The sequence below is a fragment of the Acanthochromis polyacanthus genome, chromosome 19 (genome assembly GCF_021347895.1).
Source record: "Acanthochromis polyacanthus isolate Apoly-LR-REF ecotype Palm Island chromosome 19, KAUST_Apoly_ChrSc, whole genome shotgun sequence".
NCBI lineage: Eukaryota > Metazoa > Chordata > Actinopteri > Pomacentridae > Acanthochromis > Acanthochromis polyacanthus.
The window spans coordinates 4,330,414-4,344,848 of NC_067131.1; the positions used below are offsets into that span (position 1 = coordinate 4,330,414).

A 14,435-nucleotide genomic window follows, 5' to 3' on the forward strand; every position below is an offset into this window, starting at 1 on the left:
AGGAGATTCAGCTAAAACTGACTTAATAGCAGCATCTACACGATCGTTGTCCTCCGTTGCCGTGTTTGTTTTGATCTACTGGCGCTTGGTGTCGTCTTCACACCCGGATATCCCGCCCCACACACGAATACTGCTGCGTGATTGGCTCGAACCAACTTGGCTCTGTATGAACAGTGAATGCGGGAGCGGAGCAAGATGGTTTCTTGAGAGATTTGTGAACTCACAAATATCGCGAGAAATCAACTTGCTGGCAAGGTTACTCATCTCTCTCATCCTCCACACCCTTCTCATCTTCCTCACTTTCCCCCCTTCCTGACCCTCATCCTCCTCATCCTCCTCCCCATTTTCCTGACCCTGTTCATCTTCTTAATCTTCCTCCCCCTCACCTTCCTCAACCTCCTCACCCTCTTCACCTTCTTCATCTTCCTCCCTTATCTTCCTCACCCTCCTCACACTCATCCTACTCACCTTCCTCCTCATCCTCCCCATCTTCCTCACCACTTTCCTTACCCTCCGTATCTAGTTATCTATAACTCTGGCTTTTTCTTTTTGCTAAATGAAGCTGCTGCTAGTTCACAGTGCCATGTACAGCCATGGCCATAAGTTTGGACACAAGTACCATGACGCTTGTGAATCTTAGAAAATACCACAAAATTGTCACGTACAATATACAGCCATGGCCATAAGTTTGGACACAGCATGACTTATGTCTGTTTTGATGTCTATTACAGAACATAAGTGTATTGTAAGTGACAATTTTGTGGTATTTTCTAAGATTCACAAGCGTCATGGTACTTGTGTCCAAACTTATGGCCATGGCTGTATGTGTTCAGCATTTGATTTAAACGGAGCAGGGACAGAAAATAGTGTAAAGAAAAGAAGAGTAGTGTCGTCCTTCTGCAGGGAACAAATCTCCTTCATGTAAATCCTGATTAGCGGCCGCATTAGCATTGATTCCTTTGTATTACACATTTAGAAGACCAGACTTCATTCTTTTTGGCTCTGCTGCGTATCCGTCCTGTGTTATCATTTCGTCGTCTGTTTCGTGGGTTTTGCAGAGTTTCATTTCCTCGTCGTCATCTTTAAACTCTCTGCTGCTTCCTGCACCCTCGGCCTTCTGCTCCCGGATGCTAATCACCCTGTTTGTCTCATTGGGATTGTGACGAGAGCTCAGGAAACCTCGCTGCACCTCCGATCTTTAGTGAATCACTCTCCTGCAGCGGCGCAACACCACACCACAGACCGTCTTCATCACAAGCCGCTGTGGAACAAGAGCGCTCATCAGAAGCTGCTCTTCATTTCCATTCATGCTTTTCCTTTCCCCCCCTCCACTGGCCTACATACAGCATCACATTTCTTTTCCTTTTTTTTGCCTGCGCCGTCTCTTCCCATCACACCACATTCACTCCTCGTCTCACCGTCTCCGTTTCCTCCCCCCTCCTCTCCAGTCGTACTCATCACCTTCTTGCACATCCTCCTCTTCTCCTGTAGCTCTTTATCAAACCCGACAGTCTTGGTGTTTTCCGCACCGATGCGTCCACTATTGCAGCAGCGCTAACGTCGCTGCGAATCATTCTGCAAAGCCCCTCGCTGTAACCTTCACGGTCTGACTCGTAAAGAGCTCTGATAAAAGGATTACCGAGTGGTCTGGATGGGCTATTTGGACATAATTTCAGCGTATATTTTCATGATAAACGGCTTATTTCAAGTGGCCCCATGCAGGAGAGACGTACAGTGCATGTGTGACCTTAGGGAGGTTGAAACTAAATGAAAGAAGGCTCATAGAAAACAGTATTTATGTAATGATAGCTGTACACTTGAGCCTGACGTCCAAATCCACATCTCTTCTTCTCAGTTGAATTGCTCCTGAAGTATTTTTTGCAGTGAGGTGCAGCTAATATCAAATAAAACTTCAGGATGTGACTTTTCCAGTAATGTCAGTTGCTTGTCTGTGTGATTTTGTGTTGATGAGAAAAATAACTACATTAAATATGTAGTTACAACGTGCAGACAGCTGCTTTTTCACAGACATTATTCCTCTTGTAATCATCGTTGCGTAGAAATAAACATGTCTATGTTTATATGGAATAAAGTGAGGAAGGCAGGTCAGACTTTACTGATGTTTTCATCCATTTTCAGACTCCTGCTGATCAGTTGAATAAGTCGCAAAGCCCTTATTGTTTAATAATGTACCACATGTCCAAAGTAATCCACTGATCTTACCTTTTCTGGCGATATCAGTTGTTTCTAATTAAATTATTTTCACCACCAGTGCATTGAAAAGGCTCAGCTAGCTGAGTCATTACAACCTGTTCAGGTGAATTATGAGGAGTTTCAGACGTGAGGCTGGAATTGAGCTTCGGTAATGGGTCGTATAGTAAAAGCAAGTAAACACTGACGTAATGCTGCTTTTACAGATAAATGCTGGATGTCTTTTTCTTCGCCCAAAGGCTTTGCTCTTTGAAAGCATTGTTCTGAGAAGCACTTTATCGCTCTTCTCTCTGCAGCTCTCACCCACCGACAAGAGTCTGGAGTTCGACCGAGACTTTCGCATCAGGCACTACGCTGGAGATGTGGTGTAAGTTTTATTTATTCACCACAAGCTTTTACTGCTGATTCATCCTCTTTTCCTGCATTTGTGCTGTTTTACAAATTCATGAAATCACAGTCTTGTTGCATTCGGTCACTTCTGGAGCAAAAACTTTTAATTTACACTTAATAATTAGAGTTTAAATAAATATTCTTTTCATAACCGACGTTCCTAATACTCAACATAATCCACACATTTCATTTGCTTTCTCTTTAGAAATGCAGAATTCCTTTGATCCTCTGCTTTATATAACACCATCTTCATCATTTATGCGGTTTTGAGCCACATTCAAAACGTATTAAGCCAATATCAATCATATCAGCGACGAGCACGGCGCGTTATTTATTTAGACTTATTTACAGAAACATGATAATCTGCTTTTTGCTTGTGGATGGATTTTAGGTGCACCTCCTGAAAATCTGGGTTTCAGATAATATTTTTAAATGTCATAAGCATGCTTGAGAGAAATGCCACATTCTGAACTGAGGAAAATAAAACGTCACATTTATTCATCGCGCTGCAGACTTTACACCGTCTGCATTTTTAATCTTGCCACAGAGATTGAGGAAAAATAGATGAATACAAATGATCCTAAAGGGCTTTGCTTGACAGTCTCATACTGAATTTAAATCATCCCCTTTTCTGCCAAAATGAAGACAAAACGTCAACAAGTGAAAATGTGGATTCATCTTGATCAGCATGTAGAAAAGATGGATGCAGCCACACTTTTAAAGAATTTAAGGAATTTTGCTGTGGCTGTTTAAGTTAAGAACTTAAGGACACTGATTGCGTTGAACATTATATTAAAAAAAAAATCACATTGCTCTTATTTAGACAGATAATGCCATCACAATGACTTACATGAATGGAAATTTATATTTTTAGCCTATTTTGCCTATTTCCACTGGACAAAATATAAGGATAATGTGATTATTTTTTGCTGCAGTTTGTACCACAGCGAATATCTTCCCTTAGATGTACAGAAAATCATATATACTATGTTATGTTGTGACTGTTTTACCCTTATTATCTCTGAAAATTGCATCTCCTACTATTTGAATATTGCATTTTTGATAAAATTTCAATACATTTTTCAGCTTTTGACACGAAACACACTCATACAGGTAGCCACGCCCAAAAACACTTCTTGCTTTATAGTGTATTTTACTCTAAATAAGATAATAATTTACAAAATAAACATCATGCTGTATTAAAAGAGACTTAAAACTAGCAGTTGAGACCATAAATCCATTGGAAAAACGTTCACTGAGGTGGCAAATCAAGTGAGAAGTCGGCTCATTTCCTCACAGACTTGTATATAATTGCATTTCCTATTGCAACCAGATGAGCGCCCCCTGCTGGCTGTTTAAAAGAATGCAAGTTTAGAACACCTGCTATATTTCCTTCACTTTTCACACCCTGATGCTACATCCAGCTTTCATACAGAGTCAGTGTGAATAGCTGATCGAAAAATACTTTTATACACATGAAATCTTTTGACTAATTCTGTAATAATAACACCCAGTGCACATGTGCCAAATCACTGGACAAGAACGTCCTTTATCATCTGCAGTCATGTAAAAACAAAGAGCCTTGCTTATAATATCTAATATAAAACGGGGAGCAATTTGTTCCACACTCTCTGGTGCAAACACTCCCAACATTTAAATGACATCTTAATTGCATGACGCCCCCCTTTTCCCCCCCCCAAATAAAAAACGACAGCGGCGCTTCCCAATCCACAAAGCACTTGGACACCATTCAAATGAATAAATCACACGAGCTAAGCCCCCCAAAAGTGCTCTCAGGGAAGCCGGTGGAGGCCATTTGTGCAGACTAAGTGTCGGCCACCCGGGGGACGCCACCGGCCTGACTGATTGATCCCTGAGCCACTTAGACCAGGCAGGAGGCAAAATGCAGCTCACATCTCACAGCACGGAGTGTAGCAGCTCCTGTATTTATAGCAGCTTCATCACTAGCGGCGTGCATTAACTTCTGTATCATCACAGGGCTGTACGGCTATTAGAGCCCTGTAGCAAGAGGCTGTTTACTAGTTTAACCACATTTCAGTTTCAGGGTTAGATCTAGGCAAAGTAATAATGTAGATAGGATGTTTGATGTAAAAGTGCACTGAAAGTGTCTGAACGCGCCTCTTCCTGCTCCTGTCTTTTCACAGGTACTCCGTGGTGGGTTTTATTGATAAGAACAAAGACACTCTGTTCCAGGATTTCAAGAGGCTGCTGTACAACAGGTGACAACCAGAGTAAAACACCCCGTTTCAATCACCTCCTACGCACTCTTCCAAGTGTTCATCAGCAGCACTCTGATTACATGACACCCCTCCAAAGAGCACCGCTACAACAGCCCTGCTCTGTGCTCGCTCTTCTCCTCATCTGCCTGTTGTCCAGTCATCTGGTGCTGAATATTAATGTGATCATTACAGACCTGTCCAGTGGGCATTTTATGGTTCTATTTTTATACATTAAATGCATATACCAAAATGTTTTAACACCTTTTTTTTGTCTTGATCGACTTAGTATGAAGGTTAGATTTGTGTCTAGAATAGGGCTGGACCCGAATATCCCGAATGTTCGTTCGCTACGGCGGTATCCAGATATTACTTCTGATATCCGACTATCCCCCCCAACACCCCCCCCACACACACACACACACACGCTCATTCCCCCCCACCCCCACCCCCACTCATCCCGTCCTGTGATCACACAAACATATACACATATGTCTATGTGATCACTCCTTCCTCCCCCCACGGAGCTCGTCTCTTCACTTCGGCCCACTTCGGCTCATCCCGTCGTGTTCGGCTCATCTCGGCTCCTCCATTCGTGTTTCTTACCACCACCCGAATGGCCGGGTGGCTGCTGACTCTGACGTCACGCTTCACTTCGTTGCATAAACACAAGACAAGATGCTGAAGATCTCCGCTGTTTTGGAATTCTTCAGTTTATCTGAAGACAAAACGAAGGCAAAATTTGGACCCGGGAGACCAGACGAACGGATCCGAATGTCTCCGCCACAAGCCGCCGCTGCCGTCGAACATTAGGGGACAGAACGAATATTCGGATATTCGTCTTTAATAGGGCCCGAATATTCGGAGGCCAGAAACCACTATTCTGGCCAGCCCTAGTCTAGAAAGATCAAAAACCCTCCCTTTGTCAAATTTACATTAAATGCTTTTAAAAGTAGTCTCCTTGCGCAGTGACACTCTGCTCCTGGTGCTGCTGCAGCAGTTAATGTAATGCTCCCTGGAAGTGTCAGTACATAAACATGCCACAATTAACAGTTTAAACATGTTACCGTTTGAAACTTTAGACTTGCCTCACTCAGGACGTCCATCTGACTTAACTACAAGAACCAAGGATCTGATGAGAAACGCTGAGGGTAAAAGACATCAGTCATGCTGGCGACTCAGTCAGAGGCTGAAAAATCTTGGAGAAGATGTTTCTAGGAGTACTGTGCATCATTATATAACAGAATCACTGGGACTGAAAGCTTACAAGAGCAACGTACCCAACAACTCACCAAACTGCAAAAGGAGAAGAGACTGGTTCTATATCTCTGACTCCCAAAGACTGAGAGAACTGGATCTTCTCTGACGAATGACCTCTCTACTTATTTCCGACACCCAACAGCCAAAAGAGTTGTATCTATACAGATGATCGGGAAACGGTACCATCATTCAGCGCCCATGGTATGGTTTGGGGATCTATGTCTGGTTCTGGTACCTCAAGGTTCCACTGTTAATGCACAATATTATACCAACAACATTCCAGAAAAGATACAACTTTCTGTTTTGGCCATTAGGAAAAAACATCAGAGCCTGTGACTGAACAGAAAGTGTTTAACAGACGTTCAGAATTGGTATTTATGCAAGATGATGCCCTGCTCACACTGCCTTTATGACTCAGTAATGGTGTTCTGAGCATCCACCTGGTTTTAAGGAGGAATGGCCGCCGAACTCCCCAGACCTCAACCGAACTGAAAACTGCTGGGAATCCTAAAAAAGTCACATCTTTACCGGTCCACCACCGGCCACCATGAAGCAGCTCATCTCTAGTGGAGGAAGATAGAACCATCCACACTGAAGAACCTCATGCCTGAAGGACTGGAACCGAGATCAGAGTGAAAGGGGGAAATGTTGGTTATTGAATAAACTGATTATGTTGCGTATTCAGTCTTTGAGCTTTGTTCTTCTGGGGAGAACGAACTTTTCGGACACGGTGTATGTGCACCACAAACAGCGTCACAACTTTTTCATCACCCCATGTATGTTCTGGATTCTTGTAGAGGTTTTTTTTGTCGTGTTGTGGCCCCACAGAGCTGTTATCTGTGTTGATACCGTTTTTGTCATGTAGTGCACAAGCACAGAGACACAAATGCATGCCAGTGATGTTACAGACAGTCCTGGCAGTACTTTTCCACTACATCACGTCTACGGGCGATGAAACGATCCAGGAAACAAGAGGGAAGAACGCTCTCAATTAAACAATAATGAAAACAAAGCTGGATTTAAAATATGCATCTGTGTGCATTTGTTCAGGCTCATTTTTGAGAGGAACACTGAGCTTGGGTTTGTTTACAAGAAGACTCTTCAGGAAACCTTTAAAACACAAATTCTGCAGTTCAGACGTCTTGTCAAATATAATTAGATATTTTAAAATGTAGAATCTCACCTTTTGCTCATTCTCCTGTTTGGATGTGCAAAGAAACACTTCAGAATGATGAAAGGTTTCATGTTTTGCAGCATTTTAATTGAACAAAATACACCTTTTTTTCTATTTTCGCTCAGCAGTCATGTAACTCTTGTTTTGCGTACTAATAAAATTCTGTTTTTCATGTTTTTCTTTCCTCTTTCTTGTCCAGTTCCAACCCGGTGCTGAAGGGGATGTGGCCTGAAGGCAAACTGAGCATCACTGAAGTCACCAAACGGCCGCTGACGGCTGCAACTCTCTTCAAAAACTCCATGATCTCACTGGTGGAGAACCTCGCCTGCAAGGTGACCAACTATTTCAGAAACAGCCAGTGTCCTGCTTTGTTCCATTCTTATTAAAGTAATTATGGCAACAAAAGGGAGAATTCTGACTGCAAACGATGGTAAATGGTTTGAAACTCAAGGCTGTGCAGTTGTGTGGATTTCAAGAATAAACGCGTTTATTTGAATGCCGTACTGAAGGCACGTTGCTAATATACAGCAGTGGTTTTCTTTTCTTCTGCTGCTCAGTCTCTATACGTACTATTAAAAAGAACAGCCAGACTTTAAACAATCGTGTGTAAAAGAAAAGCAAACATTCTAAAGGCTCAAGCAGAAATGGAGTTACATAAAAGAGTCATTTATGAGAGCATGTTGGTTCAAACATGGCACAGTTTCAGTGTCTTTAATGGAAATGGTCAATAATATGAGGAAATGGAGATATTTTTACAGAAATGAGCCATTTGTTTTTACCATTTCTGACTCAAAAATAGGAATCTGAGAGGCAGTAATGCAGAGATCAATGTAACCAGTGTGGGTTCTATATTATTGATTCATTGTTTTGTTGATGATTTGGAAGAAAACAGATAAACATGTGTCTCATATGCATTCTTATGATTCCCAGGAACCTAAAGGGATGCCTGCAGATTGATTTTTGTCCAAATAACAGTCCAAAGCTTACAGATAATCAGTTCATGATGACAGAAAAACAGCAAATCCTCACAGTTTTAAAGCTAGAATGAGCAACTTTGTATGGAGGCTAAAATATGACAAAAATGATTTATTTATTAGTTTGTTTTGGGGGAGAATCGATCATAATTGTGGCAGTATTTTACCGTTTAAACAAGTTTTTTTTAATTGTTCTAAACTAAAACTTTACCGTAGCTTTACTATTTCATTAGAAAAAGTGGAACAGTACTAAAATCAGACAAAGATCTGGGACATAATGTTGTTAGAGCTGTTTGTAAATTAGGGCCATCTACTTATTATTCCAGAACAGCAACACTGAATGCCAGAAACACTCCTACAAATCCCTGTCAGTTCCCTCTGAGGTGTCAGTGTGAATACAAACAGACTGCAGCTTTATTCCATGTCCTGTTGTTGTTTCTAACCCTCAGCTGACCTCTCTTTCCTCTACAGGAGCCCTACTACGTTCGCTGCATCAAACCCAACGATGTCAAGTCTCCTCTGCTGTTCGAGCAGGAGCGCTGCCGTCATCAGGTGGAATATCTGGGGCTGCTGGAGAACGTACGAGTGCGTCGAGCCGGCTTCGCCAACAGACAGACTTACCCTCGCTTCCTGCAGAGGTACGACACAATCAGTGGAGAGTTTTACTGAAACCACCTTTAACAAGTGGCCTGCGGGCAGTAAAACGATGATAAAACGTTAGAAAACGGTGAAAAGTGGCTGTTACCAATCCCACGATCCCTCATGACAGCAGTTCAACCCATAATAGCGCAATTTTTCACCATTAATAGCGGGCAGTAGCAATTTTTCAGATTTAAGGAGCTGAAATTGGAGAATATTTGACATTTGCAGATCATTTTTGGCAGGTAAAATATCAAAAAGCAGTAAAAATATATATAGAAAGTTAACGTTTTTGCTTGTAAAATGACTGAAAACATGAGACAATTATCAAACTTTTCCTTCTGTTTCCACAGATTTTAGTAGCTGGTAGTTTGTGCTTTAATTAAATGAAAAAACATCAACATTTGAAGCCCAAATTGCCAAAGTATAAGATGCAAAGGAATCATATTGATACAAGTTTTTATTGAGAAACTGTGTCGCCACCAGATGTTAAAGCAAACTGCACAAATCCAAACCGGAGTGAGGATAAAAGCGACATTTTTCAGATCTGTTGCAGCACAAAAACCTCAAAACCAGTGCAGAATAACAAAATTAGTGTCAAACATCTGCACAAAATCCATAAGAAAACACAGAGAAACGGCAGATGTGAATGTTGACGCTGAATAAGTTGAAATTTTGAACATCAGCGGCGTCTAAATAGGTTGATTAAAAAGAGCCAGAAGGCCCAGTTGAATGCAATAAAGGTACAACTCATTAGAACAACGACAGACCGATTCATTCAGTTGAACACAAACTGCTCCTTGATCTAATTACAGAGTTTTTCTCAGTGAATTGATTTGACTGCAGATGAACTCGGCCAGAACTATGGAGGAAAATAACCGCAATTAAGATCTGAAATTTGATGGATTTGTCCTGTCAGACGTGTTAAAAGTTGAAGGATGTTGGGTGTAAATCAGTAATCAGCTATCTAATCTTTGAGCTAATCATCCACTTCTTCCTTTATTTACAGTAGTCGTGTTATTTTCAAGTGTAATATTTTTGTCCTCTGATTACAAGCTGTGTTAAAACACACAGATTTGATTGCAATTACAAGAGATTTTGATGAAAAAAAACATGTAATGTGCAGAGAAATGATCCCGTGCTCGTGCAGCAGAAAAACAAACCAGAAGCAGTCGTTGCCCCGTCTTAATAACTCGTGTTTTATTTCATGCAGAAGCTGCAACACCTGACGTTTCAAACCTGTTTACATCCCAATTAGCACTAAATTTGTTTGGAGCGCAGCAGCAATAATGGACGTCTGAGGCCAAAAACCAACACTGAAATTACAAAATCTGACGTATTAAAGCCAATATAAATATGAATAAATTGTGAATAAACATCAGAATAAACAAACATTTCAACAAGGTTCCTGTGAATTTGAATTATGTACGTACTGAGCATGACGTAGTTTTTTTTTTTTTTTCTGTTGGTCCATCAAACAAAAATGCAAAAGTCTTTGATTTTAGGTTTTCTACATGCTTGTCCTGCTGCTTTTGTTTGTTTAAAATCTAGAATCTTTCGGTTTTGAACTGCTGGCCCAACAAAGAAAATGTTTTAAGAACAGAAACTGAGGTTATTAGAAGTTGTAATGAGCGTATTTCACAATTTTGTAGCAGTCACTTAATGTGAATAATTGTCATGTGCAGCTCTTTAATCCTGATGTTCTGAAGGCCATGACAAAACGAGAGTAAAGATCAGTGCAGGCCAGTTCAAGGACAAACTTCAGAGATGGCGGATGAGTCTCGAACCTTTAGTGTCCCTGTGGAGGACCGACGTCACTCTGTCTCACCCAGAAAGCTTTCCTCACATGTTCCACTCACTGCACACATGTTTATTGTGTAACGGATGAGGTTTAAGTCCGACACACTACTTTTTTGTAATGAGACTTACGGTTCTTAGCCAGAAATCACCAGATATCTCTGCAGGGTTTGACTGTAACGCTCAGCTATTGCAGCTCTGCTCTTATTCTCCATCTGTCACATTTACCCACTGACCTTGCAGACATCAGGGAGGACGCATGATTAGGTAATCCTAAGAGTCTTTTGCGTAACATCTCTACCACTCCGGTCCTCTTGAGCAGATGCTGTAGACTTTGCGTTACATCACCCGCTTTGCCAGCGGCTCGGCTTGAGAAACGACACGAGCGTCCGGGGACTGTAGAAGCTGCAGAGAATCATCTTAGAACAACGTTTAAACCTTCAGATTTTCAGTTAACATTGGGTTTCTCTGTCGTTTTTCAACGCGTGAAAAGTTTATTGGCACACGTACAAATTGTAGAAAACTTGAGTCTAGCTTCTTCAGGTCTGGAATATCTTTAAATATTAGATATTAAAGTCTTTAAAACTAAAAAAATTAGACCTTTGAAGCTTCCCTGTAAAATTCCTCGCTTCATACTAACGATATCACTAAAAAGACTGTTCAGAGTGTAATTGACCACTTACCTCCAGTGATTGGATGGAATATCCGATAATTATCCTCATTTTCTTGCACCAACCTATATGATTTCCACGTCAACCCTGCCAGGAGCAAAGTCCTCAGTTTCTGAACGATAAAACCTGCCAAAGACTCAGATATACTCTGATCTGCAGATATAGCACAATATGAAGACAGACATGGTATTTCTGTTGTCTTTTTTCCTAAAATGATTCCCCGCTTTAAGAAAACATTAAAAATTGCAGTTTTTCCTCAAGAAAACTACATCAAAGCCAGAATCACCAAAACCGCACCTTTTATCTGAGTCAGAATCTGTAAACACAAAGATTCACCAGATTTTCAACTTTCAGATGGCCTTGAACCAATGCGGTTGAGATAATTTACCCAAATCTCAGCTTTAAAATTCTGATATTTTCTCAGAATGACTTATTCTACATGCTTTATTTTAAAAGGCACCAAAAATAAACCTTTTCCACCAATTTCTGTCAAATAAACAAAAATATCCTGCACCTTTCAGCGCAACTTTTATGGGAATTCGCTGAACTGCAGCAGTGTTTACACAAATTTAGATAGGAGACAGGTATAGAAACAAATTAAGGAGATTGAGAGCAAAATAAAACATTTTATCCATTAAAATAGATGTAATATGGCTTAAAAACAGAATGCAGAGGAGCGAGTTGTTAGAAGATCCATTCAGTACAGTGAGCATCTTTTTACAGTTTATATACATTTACACCTGTGGGAAAAGTGTCTATTTTATTATTTATGGTCTTATACCTGGCATTTCTGAGTTCTCTCTGCTTCTGGTCTGAATTGTGAAGTTTCCATAGACGTGCAGGACTTTATACTGCAGAGAAAAATTAAGCAGCAATGAGTGAAAAAGGGTTCAACAGGAGTTATAAAGTGGCCAAAACAATTGATCACATTGGGATTTTCACAGGTTTGATCAACACTTTGAGCTCTTGGTTGTGTTCCTCGAGCTCTTCCTGAGTTATTTCCATTTTTTCGGAACGTTTTCAGAATTTTCTTAGTCCCTCCTGTACAGTACAATTAGCTGCTGCTTTTCCTCTTACTATGCCCTTCCAGATACAAGATGATCTCAGAGTTCACGTGGCCAAACCATGACATGCCATCGGATAAGGACGCAGTGAAGAAGCTCCTGAAGGGCTGCGGCTTCGACCACGACGTCGCTTACGGCAAAACGAAGGTCTTCATCCGGACGCCGAGGACGCTGTTCAGCCTGGAGGAGCAGCGAGCCGAGATGGTCCAGAGGATCGTCCTGTTCCTGCAGAAGGTCAGTGTGGCTGCATGGAGGTCTGAGATAAACTTTAAAAACCTCAAAAAACTCTGTTATCAGCTCATCAGTTTTAGGGATCGACTGATACGGGTTTACCAGAGCGATACCGGTACACATTATTGATGCTTGAGAATATTTGGGACTGATATCCATTAAATGTGATGTTTTTAACAGCATGTGATAGCAGAGAAGCTGTCATTCATAACTAGACTTCTTCATTAATGAAGTGACTGTAGCTGAATATGTAAATAGAAACGGTGATTAAATCAGGACGTTCCTGACTCAGACTGATCAGTTGGTCTCCCACTGTTCTCCATTTTCTTAATCTTTCACTGTTTCATTGTCCACTAAGGTCTAGTATTTGAAGCTTGATAAATTATTGATTTCCAGATTCTGTTTCATGTAATCTGTAGCTGCCTGCTAACTAGCTGCTAGCCATTAGCATAGCATAGCCACCGTGATAACTCTTCCTACTGTCAACGTGTCCACAAATAGAGAAAAAAAGTACAACAGCCAAACAAATTCAGAACAATCTAACCTTCAGGTCATTCTGTGACTCAAAATAAAACTTTATTATCAACAAGAAAAACATTTAAAATATCTACTGCACATGAAGTATTCTTCTGTCAACAAAATTGATGCTAATACTGAAGTGATGTTACTCAGAATTCTGAATTATGATTTACCACTGGACTTCTTCTTTTTTACTTTCCCGGAATGTTTCTTGAATTCAAACCAACTCCATTTGCAAATATCATTTACTCGATGATGATAATAATATGGCTCCTGATGCAAACGTGTGTCAGACTGGACCTGATATCGTCTGATTACAGCCTTGAAGTGAAACCAGGAGGTTCTTCTGGTTTCCGAGGCCCGAGTCGTGTTTGCATTAAAATTCACCAGCGCTGCTTCCTCCTCCTGCATAAGAAAAACCTCTGAGACTAGAGCAGCTCCGACTTTGCTCAAAGTTACACAAGCGCGGAGGTATTTTTGGAGCCGATGTAATCTTGTATTATTAGCGTTGTTCTCCATCTCGGAGGGTGAACGTCTGCCTGAGTGTTCGCCCACGCAGCGCCGGTAAAGGTACGACGAGGAGATCGCAGCCTCATCATTTCACATTCTGAGTTTTGGGCTCTTTGCATTCAATTATAAACACTATTAAAATGCAGAATTGTTCTCACTGCAAGGCTGGATCTCTTTGCTATTTTGGTTTTAAAATTAACTTTCTTCTACTCATCGGGAACAATTTTGAATTTGGGTGTCTTGCAGGATCTGAAGGAGCCGATCTGATCTCATATCCACCTGACTCATTTATCTGAGTGGTTCAGGTTCAGTTTAGCTGTTGAGCATCTTCTGCTGTTGTGTCACCAGAAGTAGGAGCATGCAGACACTTGGCAGCCGTTCTGTTTCACATTACTTCGCACACTGCAGTCTAAATTGAATGAAGGTAGCGACAGACCATTTCTTGTTTGAGCAGATTGAAAGAAACAGTTGTGAATCGGCACCAAAAAACTCAGTGTGGCGAGTGGGAACGTCAGATATGATCTGTTTAAACATGCCAAGTTATACCAAATGGGAAACTGCTTTTTAGGTATAATAAGAAAAGGAATGGTAGGGAAGTTTTGGAAATTTGCGCAGAGAAAGTCCAAATGTGTTGGGGACATTAGTATAAACATGCAAAATAAATAAAAAAATATCTATGAGTACGGATTCTTGCATGTGTGGATGTTCAGATGTTGGACAAAAACTAATCCTCTAATATGGAAAATACCAAAATTGCA

General features: G+C 40.9%; 2 protein-coding genes across 4 annotated transcripts in view; both read left to right on the top strand.

Moving 5' to 3' along the window:
* Nucleotides 1-14,435, top strand: part of pdk2a (pyruvate dehydrogenase kinase 2a) — a 147,598-nt gene that overhangs the window by 90,133 nt on the left and 43,030 nt on the right. The gene's annotated exons all lie outside the window — the stretch shown is intronic.
* The window catches only part of myo1d (myosin 1D), a 153,811-nt gene that overhangs the window by 64,972 nt on the left and 74,404 nt on the right, over nt 1-14,435 (top strand). For both annotated transcript variants that reach the window (XM_051939149.1, XM_051939151.1), the window contains exons 12-16: nt 2,508-2,578; nt 4,767-4,841; nt 7,472-7,604; nt 8,718-8,884; nt 12,444-12,651. In XM_051939149.1, coding sequence (XP_051795109.1) covers nt 2,508-2,578; nt 4,767-4,841; nt 7,472-7,604; nt 8,718-8,884; nt 12,444-12,651 — 654 coding nt within the window. The remainder of the gene's footprint in view (nt 1-2,507; nt 2,579-4,766; nt 4,842-7,471; nt 7,605-8,717; nt 8,885-12,443; nt 12,652-14,435) is intronic.